Source organism: Geospiza fortis, unplaced genomic scaffold, assembly GCF_000277835.1.
Source record: "Geospiza fortis unplaced genomic scaffold, GeoFor_1.0 scaffold405, whole genome shotgun sequence".
NCBI classification, from domain to species: Eukaryota; Metazoa; Chordata; class Aves; order Passeriformes; family Thraupidae; genus Geospiza; species Geospiza fortis.
In genome coordinates this window covers 679086-700155 of record NW_005054415.1, presented here as the reverse complement: position 1 = coordinate 700155, position 21070 = coordinate 679086, and the positions used below count along the sequence as shown (strand labels likewise).

Genomic DNA, 21070 nt, shown 5'->3' with positions numbered 1-21070 from the left:
ATGCAATTGTAGCAACAAAAATATCAGTGCCTTTTCCTGACTATGAAGCTTGCTTAAAAGTCCATAAGACAGTGTTTCAAATTGAAGTCTTCCTCCACATAATTTTGACCGTAGTAAAGAAAGATGACTATAGTCTCTCCTTCTTTCAGTGACAAAAGGGAAGATTTCAATTTTGCATGGTTTATTTAATCAAATATTTGCAGAGAAATGGTTGGTTTGCAATGCTGTCATTACTTTCTACAGAATGTGTGTCCATTATTAAAACTGAGAAAAAGTGGGCTTAAACCTTGATAGCAGTTTATATCAGACTCTCTGTAATTAGCGCAGAAGTCCAGAAGACCATTTATTCTGCTAAATGAATGAGAAATGTTCTGTGTAGAAAGCATTTGGCTTCTCTTCCTTGTTCATATTAAACAAAATACAGTTATTGCCAAATTTCCACAGTAACGTCCAAGAAGCATAAAGAAAACCAACAGGGCTAGCAAAGTATAACTGAGAGCAGCATTTGGTCTACAATCTTATGAAAGAGAGGTTGTGCAGCAAAAATGTACTTTTTCTGATTAAGGTGAATTTCAGGTAGAAATCTTGCAGAAGTTTGTAATACTCAGATGGGTAAAACAATTTCCAGACAAGATGTTTGTAAAATCCACTTTTAAAAATTTTTTTTGTTTTGTTTTTATATACTGTATGTGCAAACAGCTGTGGTGGTGAAGACATGATGGATATCACTTCTGCAAATGCTCTTTGAATCTCAGGGTTTGTGTTGTGATGAAAAAGCATAGATGCTTCTGTATAACAGAACTAAATTATGTTTCATTCTTTGCCCTTAATTCCAAAAAGTGGTGCTTAGTGTTCACGATGTTGTGCATTTGAAATTAAGTAAGAATTGGTGTTGTTCTTCCTCCAAAATGGTTTTTAAAAACTGGAGACTTTTTAGGGTTTTTTTATTAAAAGAGGTTGTAAGCCTGTTGTATTTAAAATGTTTTTCTGAGTTGCAAACAACTCAGGAAAGCTACACCATGGGCACTGGAAGAGCAGCAGAGCCAACAGTGAGCTATTAAATAAAAGACATCCTTAGAGTTAAGTGATTTTTAGCTTGATTCTGTGATGAAATAATTTAAAACCATATCTGGTTAATGAACTCTGCAGCCAGACAGCACAACTGGCCAAGGCTGTAGGGAGTGGAAGAGTTAAAAACGGACTCCCGGCTGTGATGGGTGGAAGAGCAGTGCAAGGGTCCAAAGCAAACCCCTAACCCCTTTTTCTGCACCCACCACAGGCTGCTGAAAAAGCTATGGAGTGACATAAAGTTGTCAATTGTGCATCTTCCTGCCAGTCAGTGACCAAAACACAAATTCTATAATGTAAGGAAAAAAGTTGGGGCTAGGTTCTTCCAAAAAAAAGTGCCTTTTAAAAAAGATAACTTTGTTACGGTTACTACTTTTTACCTCGGCAAAGTACACAGGGAATGGGGCTGCTAAAGAGCACATCAACTAAATTAGGGTTAATTAGAAGTTCTCCCAGATAGCTGGTGCTTCATCAGCAACAAAGCAGCATGTAAATAAATCTAATTTCTCTCCAAATAAACTCTTCACAAGCTTAATTACAACAGCAACAATATCTCCCCCTAGCCCCCCCTTGTTCATTAGTGGGAGCAGCTCATTATGAGCAGTATCTGGTGAGGGCTGTCATGAGCAGGCCAGAGCTGCCCCTCTCACAGGTGTCCTTTGAGGCCACAAAGAAGTGGAGGAACTTCCAGCCTATCTGGAAGAGCCCAATTAAGGTAATTCATGAGAAATTTGAGAAGCAGAAAGCACTGATGGAAAAAAAAATCAAAACAACACCACTATATTCTGGAGAGACTTTGTTAATCACTTAAACTATTTCCACTATTTGGATTATTGGCCGTCTTAATTTCTTCACCTTTATTACTCATTTGTGAGCAAAAAATATGAACTTCGGGTTTTATCTGTCCTTTTAATTTTTTTTTGCCATCCATCGTTCTCATGGTAGATCCAAGGGTTCTTCCAGCTCGTGGTGCTGTGTACAGACTGCTGTGTCCTGCTCTGACACTTGGGACCTGCTGAATGAGAGGAGGGGCTGAGGGACACTCAACTTTAAAGTCATTTTAGCTTTGAGTCTTTTAAATGTCTTTTCACACTTTCTTTACCACATAGGGCTAGAAGAAAAAATGCAGGAAGATAATAGGGGAAAAATTGTTATCATTGCTAAAAGTTTCACCACACTGGAGGATGAGTGCAGCTCACTGATTATTCCAGGGATAAAAAAGGGGATTTCTATCCAGAAATTAGTTATCACAGGGAAAGTGCAAACCTGGGTGCCAGTTTCAGCTGGGTGCAGAAATGCTCTGCTGAGGGCTCATTCAAAGAGATTAGCTTATTTCATTTGGTGCTTGATACATTGTCCTCTGTGATTTTTAATTTTTTTTTTAATATCTAATACTGTTGAAACGAGTGAATTCCTTATTACACAGTGTCACGTTTCAGCCGATCCTAAATTAATAAATGAGCAGCAGCAGAATAGCATGCAGCACAATTCTAACAGCATGAGCTGCACAGAAGTATATTTCACTTAGCTCCAATTTAAATACTCTGCTTTGCTCGATTTAATTATGTGAAATTACTGAATTAATGGCTTTGTCAAGTGAAACGTGTAGGACTTCAGAGTTCAGCATTAAGGAAAGAAATTAGAAAGGAAATCTGAGGTACATTAATTTTTTCTGTGTGGGCTTGTTTTAAACACAAACTGAAATTTAACTGAGCCCACGGCCCAAAATCACTAGTTTTAAGCCCAGGGAAGAGAGAAGGAGCAAGAAGTGGCAGAAAACTTCCTGAGTCATCCCTTGTTGATTTGTGGGATCCCCTGGGTGTATCTGCTGGGCAGGTTCAGTGTGTGTTTGTGCAGCAGGAGCTGCCCAGGGGCGCATGGCAGGAAAGTGTCTGTAAAATCCAATGGTTCTCTAATAACTTGGCCACCTGTTAAAAACCCTTTCCTGTGCTGCATAGTATGATTTTCTTATCTCTTTTCTGGTTGAGAATCTTGTAACAGTTGCTTTTTTTCACGTTCATTAACTGAATTCTTTTGCTGTGATTTGAGTCCCTGCACCAAGACACAGTGCCCAGCCTGGTGCTTGGTTGTGCAGAGATGCACAAGGAGCCCTGAGGGGAGTTTCTGAAAGCTTGCAAGCCCTGCTCTTCTGAAGCCATGTGGACACGTAGGTGCCTAACTCTCATTAATTTCCAATTTCATGGGTTTTTACTACAGTCTGTTGCCACTTGTGAGTATTAGCCCCCTAAGTCACTTGGGCTACCTACAGATGTCCCTCCCAGCCATAGATGGAGCAGTGCAAAGGTGTTGTTTTCCCAGTTTCTGCTCTCTGTGCTGGCAGTGCCCAGCTTGGAAGGCTCCCCTCGAGCAGTGGCATGAACCTCTGCCAGCAGTAACTGGTTAGAGAGAGACTTAAGCATGTGTTTAGGAAAATGTGTCTTTTTCCTCAGGTGCGTTTGAAATACCTTTTTTCCCCCCAGAGCAAGCCAGATTTGTAGAGAGAAAGTTAGTGAGGGCTTTTTTCCTCTAGAGGTGGTGTGGGGTATTTGATCAGGCCATAAACCCCACAACTAAGTGTGGTCCAGGTTCAACCCTCTGTACCCTGGATAAAACCAGGAGTTTTACCTGACAAGCTAACTCCACCAGCCTGGCCCCCCTGAAGCCTCTCAAGTCTTTAATCACAGTTTTGAAGACTTCCAGGCACAGTTACTGCAGAAGTGGGTCCCTTCTGTGCTTCTTCAGCCACACATTTGTCATTCCCAATGGAAAATGATCCAGGCAGGTTCTGAGCAAACCAAGACCCATGAGAAGGTCAGTGAAATAATTATTGCTTTCTCTAATTTGCCTCTGTGTATTTTTCTTCCTACCCCAATATGGTTTTTTTGCTCTTGTTCCATTTTTTCCCTCTGTATTGATCCACCCCTTGGTTCCTGACAGTTTGCAGAGGGCTCTCTTACTCTCTCAGTCCTAATGTTCTGGGGTTTTTAGAGGTATAAAAGGAGGAATATAAATGCTACCTGTAGGATCCCTCCAGTTTGTTTTGTAAAAGACATTCCTTTTCAGCAAAACTTTTAAACAAATCCATATTTCAAGCATGGGAAAAGTGCATTTTGAAAGGAAATATATTCAGGGGCCTAGGAGGGTATTTTTGTCTGGAGTCCTTGCTGTGCTTAAATCTTGCTCCTGTGGGCATACATTGAGGGCTGTACACTGGAGACACAAATTCTCCAAGACCAGAACTTTCTGCAGAAAGGCCAATTCAAAGTCCTGGACCTTATGGAGGAACAATAAAGGAATCTGCATTTTGAATTAGGCAAAGGGACATCAAAATATGCAGTGGTATTTATTGCTTATGGTAAATTACATCATCTGTAATTTTTCTCTCTTTGAAAATCAACAGGTTTATTTTAATAAAGAGTTCCAGCAGCTGCTATTTTGAGCAGAACCAGTCAATACCTTATTTTTGCATTTGATATGCAGCTGCAATAACAAGCCACATGTGAATTTTATTAAGCCTTCTGAATATTCTGTCTGTTCAGGGAGCTATAGATTTAAGTTTTGCAGATATCTGGCTTTACCTTGAATTAAAAAAGTGCCAAACAACCAAAAAGCCACAAGAAGAAAAAAGAAAAAAAAAGAAAATCTCTCACACCATTTCCTCAAAGAAAGGAAAGGGTTTGTCATGCCCATGGATTAAAATGTGATTAAGAAGTCCCATGTTAACTGTGAGTGGAATTCCATAGAACTGCTGGAAACAGAACACTTTTCTTCAACAAAGATTTGAAAAACAATAAGTTGAGTTTTATTAAAATATTCATATGCCTAAATAAAGTTTAAGTGCCATGTTTCTTCTGAAAAGTCACATGTATTTATTAGAGTACGATGGTCCATATTATTTAGCAGTTGTATGTGAAAGAGAAAAGAACTTTTTTATGACAAAGTGCGCTTCTCTTTGAAGTTAATACTTGCTGCATTCTAATTTCTTTGTGCATATGAATGAACTTTATATCTAAAATGCATGCATCTAAAATGGATTTTAGATCTGGCTTGCTTTGAACCTCATTATTGAACTGAGGGTGGCAGCTACTCCCGTTCAGATGCACCTTTGGAATCTGGAATGGGACAGCAGCATCCTTTTTCAGAGGCAGATAATATGTTGCATGGCAATCACACATCTTGAGTAAGTGGATAGAGTCTTCTGCAGATGGCTGTCGAGCAGTTTGGGTGCAAATGCATTTTCTGGTTTGGATGCCACAGGGATGCACAAAGCAGATCTACAGGGCTGTGAGCCTGTCCTTTCCAAGGAGGAGGCCCCAGAATAAAAGGGGATGCTGCTCTCCTTGCACCCCCCTGGCCTGGGGAGGGCACCCTGAGGGTGGCCATGGTCAGGGGCTGGGCAGTGTCCCACAGCTGGGCGCTGCTCCAGCCAAACACTTTGGCACCCTCTGCACTGCTCCGCTCTCTGCCTTTCCTTGCCTTCCCTAAGATTCACTTGCAATGCTTTTTGTGTCGGGAAAGTGTTTACATCCCATATTTATCCTGTTAAACTGGCTGCCAAACACTGAAGAGCTGATAAACACTATGTGCTGTTAACACTATAAAGTACAATCCCACTGCTGCTTGCATGCAAATAAATAATAATAACTCAGCTCTTTGTCCGCTTTTCGGCATGTAAGTGCATTTGTCACATAGCATAGAAACATCTAAATCATTTTAGTAAAAGCACTAGAAAGGCTGAAACATTACCTGCAGCTATGATTAAGAGGAGATTTTACTGTTTGGCGGTCTTTATATGATTTCCTTATTTGATTTTTAAAAAAAACCACTTTTAAAATGATGTGATGCTTAATCACTGTTGCTGGGTTTCACTTTTTAAAAACCTTTCACTGAGTTATTTCACCTTCCTAAGGACTGAAGGATTGGCCTGTAGGCCAAAAGTTACTGTGAAATACTCATTAAATATTTTCTTGCAGCCATGACAGACACAGATATCTTTATAATGTGCTTGGTCCGTTTTGAGGCCCAAGTATTTTTGTTACTGCCCATAAATCAGTAGCAGGTATTTTTAGTGTCATAAGTAAAAGGTTAATAGCAGTCCATAATTTTCAGATATATCTCTTTCGATTAGCTGTGCAGAAATTTCCTTTAAAAGGGGGTGTAAATTGTATTACTCCAAAAACTGGAGACTGTGTCCAATTTGTGCATAAATTGAAATTGTCTTTCTAAAAGACTCTCTGGAAGGTGTGGGGTTGCCTTCAAAGTAATGATTTAAACATAAACTGACCCTTGATGAGGGAGCTGGAGTTTCAGTTTAATGTGTTTCTGCAATTTTCCTGTGCCTTCAGTGCCTTCAAATTCCACACAAATAATTCCTTCATAACAAGTGCCTTTTCAGAAGATGTATGCTGCTGACAGTTAATATAAAATTATTGCCCCTGAATGCATTTTCGTAATTACTTCCCAGAGAACTGTCTTTGTGTTAGAAGACATTTCACACTTTAGTAACATAAGTGTTTGGGGAGAACATGAGTAATAATTACAGGCAGTCTTTCAGTGAAAACAAACCTAAAAATTATAAAAAAACGCTAGTGTTAAAGTTGGTTAGAGACAGTGAGGAATTTATTCATCACATTACGCCTGTCTGTATATTTTCCAAGTTTAATAACCCTTCAGTAACTAAACTTAAAAAAAGCCATAAAGAACAGAGAAACTGCTTTCTAATTTTTAAGCAATAATGAAAAGTGACATGCTTCTAGAGACAGAATAAAGAAACTCAATCTGAATGCTCCTATAGGAGATTTTTGCTATAATGGAAAATGAAATGGCTCACAGTTTGATCAATAAAAAAATTAACAGCATTTATTAAAAGGTTTCTCTAGTATGGTGACTAAAGGATACAATGGAAGTCTTGATCCAAGAAAAGCAGGGTAGTAGGGTGAGTTTGTGTGTGTGATGTGTAAGAAACATTGACTGAGCAAAGCCAGTGGGTTTCAGATGCTGGGTGTACATGGTTACACTGTTCTAGAGGGCTGGAGCCAGGACTGGCTAGGTAAATAAACATCATTCTGGGAGGTGCTCCACACAGCCCTGCAGCAAGGCTGGATTTGCATGGAGATAAAGATGGCAGAGTCCTGCTTTCACTGGACAAAACAGGGCAATTATACCATGCACACGTATCTCTAACCAGATGTATGGTGTATCTCTACAGCAGAGATAACAATGTAAAGATGTAGGTGGGCTTGGGTGGAAGCAAGGCACTGTAGGGCAAGAGGTTTATGTGTGTTACCCATTCTGTGTGTGATACCTGCGACTGCTACAGCAAAGGAAAGTACAATGAGCTGCCAGTCCTCTGCATCTTGTTCCTGCCACTTTCCATGCCTTTAAACTCCAGGTAGACACTTGAGGTTTTCTTAAACTGCTGCTAATTTGAGGAAATTACATCCTGACTGAAGGAAGATGGACATTTTCCCTGAGAAATGTTGGTGTAAGTAAGCTAAGAGAAGGCTGCTGAGAGGCAGCTGTGGGATGTGCAGGGCTGTCAGCCCCAGTTCTGTGAGGAGAACAGGAGCAGTGCTGCTGCTGGCACCAGTTATTCCTGGGGTGCTTGGAACCCCTTTCTCCAAGAGTGTACGTACCAGCAGATATAGAAGGAGGTGCTGTACCCTACTAAATTAGTTTTTCTTTGCCAAGTTGAAGAATGCTGAGAACTTTCCATTTACTTAGAAATTATTATGATTTAATACAAACTGGAGTGTAATAAGGCTCTGTTGTGAAATGTTATCATGTGTGCTTCCTAAAATCTCTGACTTTTGTATATTTTATTCTTAACACCCTTCACATAAAACAGTATTACTGGTGTAATCTGTGCTTTATCCCATGGGTTATTATGCAGAGATACCCAGCATTGAACACTCTCCCTCTTCCCTTGCCTTTCCGAAAGAAGCTCTTGCAGCCACTGTTGCTGCCGGTTGGTGGGAGCTGCTGTCAGAGGCAGACAAATGACAGCTCACAGGGGCTGCAGTGGCCACAGCCCCAGGAGGGCACGAGGAGGTAACAATATGCAATTTTCATGGTTCGAGGGTAGCCTTATCCTACTGTTCTTCATTACAGTACTGCAGTGAGATCAATTTTATTAAGTTGTAAGTCTTAGGAGGCCAACACCATTAACTACATGCTGGACCAAATAATTTTTTTGGTATTATGATTGTTTTTTCCTCTTGTTGAGGGAAGGCAAGATCTGATGTGTGGATCTCTTCAGCCTGAGAGGAGCATTGCAGGGCAGCTGAGTGTCAGCAGGATTGTGTGCCTGCACTTTGCTCGCTTGGCCTGTCGTGTAGTCATCCCGTGTGATTTACCATTGCATGAATATACTGTGGTGTTCCATGCATTATTCCTTTCTGGCTCTCTGTTTATCAGCTAGGCACCTTTTTTCTTTACCACATGTGGTTTGACACCATGTAAAAGTGATATGCTGCACTGCATGATGGAGGACCAATCCTGCTTGCCTTTGATGCACATAGTGATGATTTGATGTGTGGAATGAGCTGCCTTTGATTCCTGGTCCTAGGGCTGGGGTGCAATCCACGCTTTCTGACCTGGTTTGCTTGGCCAGAGCAGATTTTTGGCAGCTTTGTGTGGGTATGGTTGCAGAGGTTACAGCAGCTCACAGGAGGGCCCTTGCCTTTTGAGAGGTAGCACACACATATCTGTGTTCAAACTAGAAGTGTTTAAAAAAGACATTTTTTGAAATGTTGAGGAGTCACAGAGTGGGAGTACCCAGCAAAGGCAAGACGATGTAGATTTCAGTTTAAGTTTGAGTGGGAGTACCCAGCAAAGGCAAGACTTCATCCTACGATGAAGATTTCAGTTTAAGTTTGTGATTTAATTACTGAAACACTAGTGACTTTTTGGCATTTTTTCATTCTTTGATCACAAGTACAGGGAACTTTGGATTGTCTTTCTATGTTACAGAGCTAAAGACAATACTAAAATGTAACAAACCACATAAAAGTAGAAACCTCCCCCACACTGATTTGGCATTTGACACTGAGCAAAACATTCACTAAGGAACGTTTAGATTAGGCTTTTCCTTTAAGTCATTTGTCTCTTTTGTTCTCACTTCCTAATTATGGATGAAATTTCCTTTCCTTTTGTCTTGCTGGGGTAGCCCTGTGGCCGCAGGGCAGGAAGGCTGCGCCCCTGGGTGGGCACTGCGGGGCTCTGCCAAGCCCCAGGAGGTGTCAGTTGTTTGCCAGCACCCATCACTCCTCCAGCAATTAGCTTTTGTTGATTCAGTGCCATGTACTTTTGTCACTTGTCCTGCATCTCAGGAAAACTTCTAGAAATAACCATAGTCCTTTGTTTGTTTTTGTTTGGAGCAAGGTAAGGAGCAAAGAGATGCCTCTTATCTGCTCTTCATTTTACATTTTTCCTTCCAGCAGCCAGACCAGGCAGTGCATGTCCATGTGGTGTAGATATTTATGTGGTGCTTTACAGAGTGTGACTTTGCAGCCTTAGCTCTGTGTTGGCAAAGTTTCTGGGATAGAAAGTGCTGCCTAGCACTGCATCGGTGGGTGCCTGCTTCTTCATGGAAGCCCCATAATTGGACCTATTTAAAGCCAGGCATGACCCTGCACTAAATAGCATGTTCCTAAGAGCAGCCCTAGATTTAAAATAAATCCCAGCTTCAAAACTCCACAGGCTTTAAAAAAAAAATAAAGAAAAGCCCCAGAAAATTTACTGGCACAAAGATAGAAAGGCTTGCCTACCCTGTATTGTGTTGACAGAACAAAAAATTTAAACTGTCCATAATTGATTCCACAGATGAAAAATAAGCTGAGGTTTGGTTTCTTTTCAATTTTTCTGGCCCATGTGTTGCAAGGTGTTACCCATTTCCAAGTATTTCAGTGGAAATTGTAGGTAGGCATCAGCATCTTTCCAGTCTGGCTCTGGCCTTGCTCTGCCTTCAGTCCTGCCCCACTAACCAAAGCCCCAAGGCAGTTTACTGTGCCTCTCATGGCTGGGCTGTCCCTGTGGTCCTGGGCTGAGGCTGTGCCATGCTGAGCTCCAAGCACAGTCCCAGGCTGGTGGCAGGGCTGTCTGTCCCAGGCAGACTGAAGCAGGGGAAATCTGCTCTTGACTTGAGCTGAACATGGTACATGTAATCTGTTTTCAAATATTTGGCTTTAGGAGCACGTTGTTCCTGTAACAGAGCTGTTTTGAACACAGCTCAGAAGGCATTTCTACTGACTGCAACTTTCAAACTGGGCCTTTGGGAATTCACTTTTTCAGCTTTGCCAAGTTTGCCACATTCCTTGGACCACCAGGTCAGGCAGGAACACTCCCAGTTCTTGCTATGTCTCCTTTGAAATAGTAACTTTCTAGAGCATAAACTGGCTTGTATAGAAAAACCAAGGGTCATTAACAACATTAACTTTAGTGGCAATTAGAATAACATATTCCTGACTGTTGGCCAGATTGCTTAGGTCATAGGGTAAAATATTCTTCTTGTGTAAAGCCCTGCAGACCTTCCACTGTGCTTACAGGGGGAAAAAGGGGAGGGGGGGAGGTGTCAAAAAAAAAAAGAAAAGAAAAACAAAAAAAAACCCCCCACCCCGTTTCCTGACATTTTGGGTAGTGAGGTATACTTTTAAGACTGACCTCTCAAATTGTATCTTCTCTTACTCATAAAAGAAGATTGTTAGAATCATCATTAGATATGGCAGGGTCACTTAAAAATTACTCATAACAATGAAGTGTTACCCCGCTTTGGAACTGATCTGTGATCATTTATCCTGGGGCTGCCTGCAGTTCCCTTCTGCTGGCATTTGCCCACAGCCTTGTGCTGAGCACACTACACAGTGTGAGCTGTGTGCCTGTGGTGCTGTGCTGTCCTCACAGTGGTGTTTGGTGCACAAATTCCTCCAGGTTGATAACTGTGGTTATTGCAGAATTTTTAAGCAATCTAGACAGAAGCTACTTACTGTTGAATTAAGCTCACTAAAATGCAAGGCTTAAAAATGGAATCTTAAAAATTAGCTGTGGCAGTAAATGTATCTATCTGTGCTTAATGCCACAAGGCAGCCACTGATTTTTGGAGACTGCAAAAGGTCCTGTTGGCTCTGGCAACCAAGAAGGCCCTTTGCCTGGTGGTGCACAGACGTGTCCCCTCAGAGCCAGGCCCAGCTCCAAAGCCACCCCTGCTTGTGGTGCCAGCAGTGCCCTGGCCTCCTGTGGTGACCCAAACCCCTCTGGCAGTGTGCTTGCACCCACGGGCAAGGTGCTTCTGCAGTTCCTGCCAGCAGGAAAATCGCAGGTTAAATTTGTGAACTGCTACAGCAGAGCTCTGCAGAAACGAGTTCCCGAGGAATGCTCGTGGCCTGCTGTCCTCATCAGGGAAACTGAGCTCATTGTGGGAGCAGCTGGGCTGCGTTTGAAGCTTTTCCTTGCTGGCTGGACCACCCATTCCCATCACTGCCCTGGCTGCTGTGCTCCCCTGGGCAAGGAGTGAGCATCTCCCCAGGGCCACCCGCACCCCACACACCCTGCTGGCAGCCTGTGCTCACAAGAGTAGAGACAAAGGTCAAAAACCCAAGACACACCACAGATTTTTCTCAGCACTGTTTGGTAATAGCAAGGCGAGCACGCAGTGTGCAGCTCTCAGCAGAGGAATCTGAAGAGAGTTTTGTTTGAAGGACAGTAACACCAAGATGTGGCAGACATGTACAATTCCTTCAACTCACCAAAACCAGAAAAAATCCCATTGTAAAGCAGTGTTGCATTTGCTAAATAATTTCTGCAAGCTTCACTCTTGTGTTATTTGACATACAGCTCTGTCAAGCAACGACACTTTTGAGAAGTTGCCTAGAGGATCAGATTTCCCATTCAACAGGGAATTAAAAAAATGTTTCTGGAATTTTGCTTTGCAGTGGGGAATCTATTTTCTTATCTCACATTGTACAATTTACTTTTCCTAAAGCAGTGTGCTAAATTATTTGTTATTGTTGGACTCGGTCGAGCAGCTTTATCCCTGCTGTAGTCACGAAGTATTGGAGTAAAACCAAGGATGAATTTGTCACAGTGTACTCAGCAGATCAGCTGGTCTTTAGGTTAACTCTCAAAAGACAGAATTTCTCCTAAAAATATTAGTGGAGGTCCCTTAAAGCTGCCCAAAGTTGCCTAAAACCTTTCTTCTTCAGGTTGTGGCAAAGTCAGTTCAGAAGTGCTTCCCCGAGGTCTTTGTCAGCAGGCAGCATGGACGCAGGTGCCAATTCTTTAGGTTACATTTATATGCTTGGGCTCTTTTTATAGGTTTCTGTCATAAAACTGGAGAGTTGACATTCTGATTTATTAACTATCAAGTCTGCAGGACATAGGCTTTAAAAAGATTGAATGAGCTAAAATGTTTGTGATTGTCGTCTGGAATGAGACACTGTATAAAGATGTGCCAAGTAAATACGACAAAATGTAAGTGATAATTTGAATATGTACATTAAATGATGTGTGAAATAAAGCAAAGCTAGCATAGGTCTAAAAGTGACTTACTATTTGGTGAAGTAGTAATGTAAGAGAACCAAAATTGAGGGTTTTTTTTCATTACAAGACATTTTTATTTAAGGAAGAGTCTATAAAGCATGAGGTTCAGCTAGTGGCATTTTATTGAATAAACATAGTATAGATGATGACTTACAATATGGAGTGCTTAGTGAGTGATACTTTTTATAACTAAATCCTTAAATTCATTACCGCTGTGCAAGTGGCATATCTGATTTGGTAAGATGAATATTATATCTTGCCCTTAATGGTAATTTTGTAGTGGAAAGGTATGTATAATTTAGCAGTAAAAGAATCTGAAAATGTGAAGATCAGTTAACTGCTAAGAGGGAGGCACACACCAACGCAGGCTCTGATTTTTAGTATTTCCATTGCAATTGGAAGGGCACATCATGTTACGAGTGCTCCATGGAAAGCTGCAGAGTGTTTTACACAGTTGATTTATGTTACCCTGCACAGAGCAGAAGATGGTATGAAATGTGCTCTGGCTGGATAGTGGTAGCAGAGCTCTAGCCATGTGTGTCTGAATTGCAGTGCTTGTGGTAACCAGTTTTCGTCTTTAATAAATTTTATTTTCAGCTTTGCTTCATGTTCTCAGCATTGGTTGTCCTTAATCTTTTTGGCACTGATCTGATTTTAGAAAAAATTCATCTCTCTGTTTGCTGGTCCTTCCTTAATGTCTTGAAACCCAAATGCATTCCAAACCATCAAGGTGGCATCTCCCTTCTACCTGGCTGAGAGCAGCTCCTGGGCTTTTGGGGTCAGCCAGTGTGTGAGGATCTCTTCTGCTGGCAGTCTGTGGTTCTGTTTCACTTTCTGAATGACTTCCCAAGTGTTGCCATCATACTGACAGGGTGTATTAAGAGCACGAGTTCTTGTGGAGGCAAGTGAAATAGTGGAGGTGTAGCACCTGGGGCTGTATCACCTCTGTTGGGGAACCTGTGTGCAGAAGGGGCAGAGGCAGCTCTGTTTCAGCTGGTCACCAAAGCCTGGCCACCATGGCTAGTGTGCATAATGGATGCTTTCCCTGCTGAGAGGGCAGCAGGGGCTTAGAAGGGAATTTTCAGCTCTGTGGCCTCTCCAGAGAGCCCAAGCAAGGGTTGTCTGCAGTGCTGCATGGACTGGCTTCAGGCACATCTGGGTGTTCTCTGTGGCTAAGGGGGTGTCCTGGAGGCAGGAGGATGTGGCTGCAAGCTTATCCCTCACAAAGGCCACTGAGGGTGTCCTGGGGGAGTGAGCAGCTGTCCTGCCACCCCCCCTCTCCTGCCATGGCCAGTGGAGAGCCAGCTGCCCCCTGTGCGGAGCTGCCACCTGCACAGCCCTGTGGTGCTCAGCTCCCCAAACTGGGGAGTTTCTGGAGCTGTCAGAGAGCGCAGTCTCCCTGTGCACAAATGCAGATAAAAACTTGGGGGGGTTGGCAAAGATGTATGTGCTAGCCCACACTTTGGCCACAGACCAAGATAAAAAATATTGGAGAGACCTGAAGGTCAGATGTACTGTATCTGCTCTCAGCTAGGTCAGCACAATGTCAGGCTCATCTGCCCAACCAAGTGCCTCTCATTAGTTCAGCAAGACCTCTCATGTCCTGGGGTACGTGTGTGCTTTGGGATATTCACCTAGAGCATCTTTTTCGCTTGTTGTTACTAATATTGGGGCTTGGGGGCGGTGGGAGGAGGAGAGCACTGAGAATTAAAATTCAGCACATGCCTTTTCTTTGCGGGCTGTAATTAATCTTGCCAATTTTTAAAGCTTTGAGAATCTGGTTAAGTGATAAAACACTAACAACTTTATATGACAGAGTTAGAGGCTCCCGCTATACACCCACCAGAGAAGATTAGGAGAGAGTGTTTGCAGGATTCGCACTAAGCAGCAGAGAATACAGTTGAGAATTGTTGCACCACATGATATAAAAACCACATTAATATAATGAAAGGTGTCGGGAATAATGTGAGAGCGGCTGTAATTAAATGTATCTTAATAAGCGCAACATCCTTCTTAAAGCTCTTATTTTTCAAACCTTTCAAACTTAGAGATGTTCTTGCTGTTGGCAGGTGGCCTGGGAGGAGAGCTGGAGAGCGAAGCGAAGGACAGCCGGGCCCTGGAAGAGAGGAACAGTGTGACGAGCCAGGAAGAGAGAAATGAGGAAGATGAAGACATGGAGGATGAGTCAATTTACACCTGCGATAACTGTCAGCAGGACTTCGATTCACTGGCAGACCTGACTGAACACAGGGCACACAACTGTCCTGGAGGTAATGTTAAACTAGCTTTACAGTTCTGACAGGTGGTTAGCTGGGTAATTGGACATAGCAACAGCTTGAGGCCTCAAGTGAGATTAAAGAATTAATAATGTAATTTTACAGTTAATGTAATTTTATTGTGGTGCCTTGGGTAGCCTTTGTTCACTCTTCTAATAAAATTAAAATAAAAGCAACAGCTTTCCAATTGGAATATGTCAGTAATTACGTTAGACAAAAATGTTGTGGGGTTTTTTAATGCTAGAAGTTTCAGGCAGGTATTTTCCCTCTCTCTCCAAATGTAGGAAGATTAAAAAAGTTAAATGACTGAAGTGTGCAAAATTCCCAGGAAAAAAGGCCTGTGAACCCCTAAAAGAACATGATGATTTCTGAGATTAAAATTCATAGTGCGAGTTCTGTAATCCCACCCTAAAAATACAGCATTCTCCCTAGGTTATTATTACATTGCCTTTTGAATTTTATGGAAGTGAGGATGGCATCAGCCTACGCTGATCTTGATTTTACTTTCTGTAAAGTAAGAACAAGCTCAGAGCACTGGTGTGAACAATTGCAACATACCTTGCTTTTCCAGGGCTGCCTCTGCATGGCCAGCAGTAGCAGCAGGTACTCAGCTGAGCACGCTAAGCCGATTTACAGGGGTAGGAAAAAGCTTTGCAGATTTTACCAAACATTAAATAAAATCTTAGGAGGGGGAGCACAGAATATGTTCATATGTATTTAAATCAGGGATTCTTATCTTTCACCTTCCCAGAGCTGAATACTCTGCCATCACCTCTTCCTCCACACTCATCTAAATTATTTTTAGGCAGTTGCTGTTATGGCAGACGGGTAGGTCAAGGCTGGCAGAAGGCAGAAGGGTTTAGTGGTTAGTTTCTCCTCTGGTGCAGCAGTATCCCATCATCTTTCCCCTGAGTGCATATTCCTCCTGGCCACTTAATTTGTTTTGTAATTAGTCTATGTTTTCTGCTCTCCTTTTTGGGCATAAGTAAAATGATGAGCCAAGAAGAAATACAGGGGATGGAATACAGCAAGGGAGGCAGGGTCAGGTGGAGGCTTTGGCTTGGTCTGACTCCCACCCCAAGAGCACCCTGCCTTGTCTCACTCTGGCTTGCAGAGGGGGGGACTCCCCGCTCTTGTTCCCACCTGCTTGCTGGGAGGAAGGACAGAGGCATGTTGGGGCTTTTCCCATGCTTGCAGTTGGGTAGGGATTGCAGTCCTAAGCCTGCCCCCAGGGCTCCTTGCTCTGCACTCTCATTTAAGCCCTACACAGGCTAAAACTTGAAAGTGCGTAAAATCGAAAGGCCGCTTCTTGCAGGGTAATTTCCCAGCCAGCTGACAGCCACCGCAATGGCCTGAGACTTCTGCACATGGCACTGTGCTGCAGGGGAGTAAGCAAGAACATGTAGCTTTCTATTCAGAAAACTCCTTGCTTTCCCAACTGGAAGGCAAAGGGCACAGCCCATGTGGACACTGCTCCTTTCCAAGGGAGAAGCGCCCTGGGCAGCCGCTGCTCCATTGCTGCCTGCTCTCCTCACTTGTGCTGGGACAGCTGCTGGGGCTGAGCCCCACAAAAGGAGGCTCTTTTTAGCCCAAAAGTGTGTGTGGTCCCCAAACAGCTGTAATGGCACAATGGCAGAGGGCAGCAGGCACTGCTGATAGGGACTCCAGAGCAGGAGTGTAAGGTTATGACAGGTGACAGCAGTGCTATGAAAAGGAGCAATTCTTTTCCAGAGGCAAATCTGCATTAAAACATAGCAACCTAGTGATTCTATTAATGTAAATTCAGTCAGTGTTTTCACACCTCAGTTTTTTTTTTTTTTAATCCTCAGTGTAGTATTCTCTTAGTGAGACTAAGAAATATAAATTATATTTTTAGGGATATATCAAAATAATTTTTCAGTATTCCTATTGCTATTCTTGATTGCAGGTAGCATAATTTTGTCTTCTTTTAATGTCTTCACATGTGTGGATGATTTACAAAGACATTTCATCCCAAAAAGGCACCATATATCTATCTGCACATACATGAAATAAGCGCTAATTGTCTCCATGTGAGGATAATCCTTGTTCCAGAACTAGAGTGTCTGTTTTCTATTTAGTTTAATCTAGTGTCCTGAAGTGATTTAAAGTAAATAGGAAGATTGCACTCATATATTTTGGAATGAGAATATTTCCACGAAGACAATCTGGAATATTGCTTGATATTCACATACCTTACCTTGGGGAAAAAACAACCCTTTCAGATACACCAGTTTGATGACATGGTCTGGTAATCATGAGGATTTTTGAGGAAAGCATGCAAAATGTGTGTCTTTGTTCAGTTCATCTAAAAAGACTTGCACCACCTGGGTGAAAACCTAAGACCTCATTAGAAAGTGTGTTGAATTTAAAGATTTTACCCTACAAGAAGAGTTCTTTATCTGTGTCCTTAGTTACCCTGCACTCCTTTTCTCTGTGATACCTGCCTGACACACCTGAGGGTGTAATGCAGTGCCTGACCTCTTGGCAAGCTAGATTTTCATGTCTTAATCTGAAGCAGGGCTTTCAGTCATGTCTACATGGCTCCAGATCAATACAGGTAATATTTGTAGTGATAATATCACCAGGCTGATAATACAACATAACTAATGACTTCCTGTGGGATACTGAAGTTAGGAAGGTATTGTAGCTCAGGAGTGTTGCAGGATTACAAGAGATCACTCCAAAGAACAGGATAAACCATCTATTTCGCTGGAATCCCTTAGAAATTCATTACAGCGTGCTGAAGTTATAATACAGTTTGAACACAACTGCTTTGACATGTAAGGAAGTAACAAACAGCCATTCCCCTCCTTGCTTTTTCATGTATTTCAGACTTGTTTCTTTGAGGACAAAACACTGATGAAATCTAGACATCTCTGGTAGCATAGGTGCATGGCATTCCTTTTGATGTCAGTGTAGTAGAGATGTTCTCCTGACAGAATTAGGTGCCTTTTATACCTTTTGCTCACGACTGATGTCTGTGATTGCAGGTTGTAGGTTCCCAGTGTCTACAAGGATCTGAAAAGGGCCTAAATGGGGGCAGCTTGTACCAAAAGAACATCACAATTCCTTACTGGCTTACATCTTCCCTTGTTTCCCAGCTTGCCCCCACAAACGAACACTCCCGTTGCACTCCTGCAAACAGTGCCTTAAACTGTTAAGCAGCACTTAAGACTTACTCCTTGAATTTACTCCTTAAGCAGCAGCATCTTGAAAAATACTCTGAGAACAAATAAAAACACCTAGTGTATACACTGAATGTGTTAAGCTTTTAAAATTACTTTAAAACTCACTGGTGTCCCATATCCCCTAAACTAGAGAGGGCTAAGTAAATTGCCATTGGCATCATGTTCAGCCTTTTTTATATGTGTTTTTGCATGCTGCTGTAACAGTGTAGGTGTAGCATGATGCTATCTTACAGCATTAGTGACAAGAGTAAAGAACTACATGTGGATTTACAACTTACTGTGTCCTACAACAAGCACCAGAGGCTCTCTGCATCAAGAAACTATTCTGATAGATCACTGTCTGGTGGCTGGTGCCAGGTGGTTTATTGTCTGACAAAAAGTGGCTAAAAAGTCACAAGCTTTGTCATTTGGCTTGTGTGATTAATCCTGCATTAATCTGGGTTTAGCTCCAGTATTTTATTGTGGGGTTTTTTTGCTTCCTCTACCCCTTTCCTTCCATGGGTCAGAATAGTCTCAGGTGAAGTTGTTTCTTCAGATTCTCAAGTGAATGTAGAGGTTTTAAAGCAAATTAGCACATCAGTGAAGCGGACAGAAGTAGGTTTTGGCTGGGTCTCTGAGCATTTCATGAGGTCCTTTCTGTTGTTGATAACTTTACAGGTTGTCTGTTTCAAACAGCAGCAGAGCTATATATGGATATTGCCAGCTTGGAAGCAGCTGATTTTTCTAAACTACTGTACGGTAGGAACTAGTTTATAATTAAAGTCTTGCAGTTGCTTCTTTTAAATGCCCTATAACTTGTAGGCTTACCTTTGAAACAAGGTACTGTAACTGTTTCATGCTCGTGTATAATTTTGCATTTTCTTTTATTTCACCTGCTACAAGAATTATAATTGCCATGCAACCCCATTTGTGGGATGCTTATCCAGAAACACATATACAGCAGCTTGTCAACAAGTGACAATGTCTCATGAATGTTTTTGTCAGGTGGCATTTTTTACTTCCCACTGACAAAGAGAGATGTCTTATATGCATTTCCAAAACTAGCCCTTCCCAAAATTGTAATCTTTGCTTGCACCTGATTGGCAAATTAGTCCTTTTTCTCTCTTTTTGCTGCTGCTTTTGTTACATCTTTAAATTAATGAATTACTGATTGTCCTCTACAAAAGAAACTGAAATACAGTTGTGAAAAAGCAGTGTGGAAACTTAATTATACACCTAGTTTATACAGCTGTGTGTCTAATGACCTACTGGCCCTAATTACTGTGTTGTGGTTCAGTCTGAGTGCTCTTGTCCTTGCCAGAATTCTGCTCCTTTCTCTTAACCTGACTAGTGTTTCAAGCTTAAAAAAATAACAAGTTTCCTTTTTTTGTTCTTTTCTGCGTTGTTGTGCTGAAATGCAGTTTCTCCTCTTTCCAGAGGTCATAGCAGTGTTTCAAAATTGGCACCAGAAAAGCTCAATAGTATCACAAACTGTAAAAACATGGATTTTCCCTGGAGTCCTCAGTTCTTGCTGTCCAGATCTGAAAATGGGCACCAGGGCAGTGTTTTTATTGTCAATCACTTGGAGGGCTTTAAGTGCAGGCTAGTTTGTCACAGATGTCCCCTCTCCAGGTGCAGGGACAGCACAGGGCTCCCCAGGGCTCCTCAGCCACCCTGGCCACAGTGCCCAGGTGCTGCACATCTCCCTGCAGTCGGTATTTGTGCCCTGTGTGCTGAGAGCTCTGAAACCCCACACTGTTTCAGGGGTACACGTGGCTGGGTGGTCTGGGGTCTGGCTCCCCTGACTGCTGTCACCACACAGGTGATGTTTGAGTTTACCTGGAGGTTCCCAGCCAGCCTGAAAAGAGGCTTTTCAAGGACTTCTGCTTGCACGTGCCAGAAAATCAGTGTGCTGATAAAGAGCTGTGCTGACTGGCTTGCTGTGCAGGTGCTTAGTGAAATACATTTATTGTGTAGAACGTAAAGCACATTCCCACATCTGAATGGGAGCTGAAGACAAACAGAAGCACAGCTGCAAATCTCATGTCAAACAGGGCCTACAGCAGCCCTGGCCATGCCGAGGTTTCGCAGCGCATCCCGTGCAGTGCGTGCTGAGGCACCAGTGCTGCCTCTGCCCCTGCATGTGGCAAATGTGTTTCAGTTCAGTGTAGTGCATGGTGTGTGGTGTGTCTGACAAAGTGGTGCTGAGTGTTGTGCTCCCTGACAGCGCTGCCCACCCCTCAGATCAGAGGGTCATCCACAGGCAAAGGTAGGTGAGAGCCTGGGCGTGCCACCCTGCGCTCAGCCCCTCGGCACGGCGAGGCGTCAGTGGGGCTGAGCCTCAGCGCTCCTTTCTCCGTCTCTCCTGGATTCTGCAGGCATGCCAGTGCCTGTAAGGATTTATGGTGGGGGGACATGTGAATTCAAACAATGCCTGCTTGCCGTAAACACCCAGCTGGGGGTTTGCTCACGGAGGGTGTCCCAGAGCGGGAGCCCACGGCAGCTCGGCGCACGGGCTGGGCAGTGTGCTCGCTGATAAGAGAGTGCCAGTGCACCGGGCGCCATCCCTGCAAATCACCACGGCCACCTTTGTGCCGGCCCCCTGGGGATGGTGGCGAGGGAGGCAGCACCAGGCACTGTGTGTGCAGATAGGAGCGCTGCCAGCACGGCTGCGGCCGGCTTGGTTGCATGTTACCAAAACCCCTGGCAGGAGGGAGGTAATGAGCTCTCCCCACCCCTTTCTCAGCCCCCATATAGCCAGCAGTCACTGATGGCCTGTCTGTGCATTCTGAGACTGCACAAAATTTCTTAGCCATGATGATGTCTTTCCTCAAGCAGCATATGTTTTTCACACAGGAAGACCATTTTCCTTGTCATTTTTGAACATATGGCCCAGTGAGGAGCTGAGGATGACAAGTTAGCCTGCTTGTATTGGCAGGGGACTGTTTCATTCTTACTATAATTGAGTTCTTTTATCTGCTTTTATCTAGTTCAAAAAGTAGT

The 21070-nt window shown here is 42.9% G+C and overlaps 1 protein-coding gene across 2 annotated transcripts in view; it reads left to right on the top strand.

Annotated features, from left to right (window-relative positions):
* The window catches only part of ZNF423 (zinc finger protein 423), a 184721-nt gene that overhangs the window by 11333 nt on the left and 152318 nt on the right, over positions 1 to 21070 (top strand). Inside the window, exons 2-3 of one of the 2 annotated variants that reach the window (XM_031061466.1) lie at positions 14673 to 14873; positions 18746 to 18826. In XM_031061466.1, coding sequence (XP_030917326.1) covers positions 14777 to 14873; positions 18746 to 18826 — 178 coding nt within the window. In that variant the 5' untranslated portion in view covers positions 14673 to 14776. The remainder of the gene's footprint in view (positions 1 to 14672; positions 14874 to 18745; positions 18827 to 21070) is intronic. The other variant, XM_005426440.3, reaches the window with a different exon arrangement.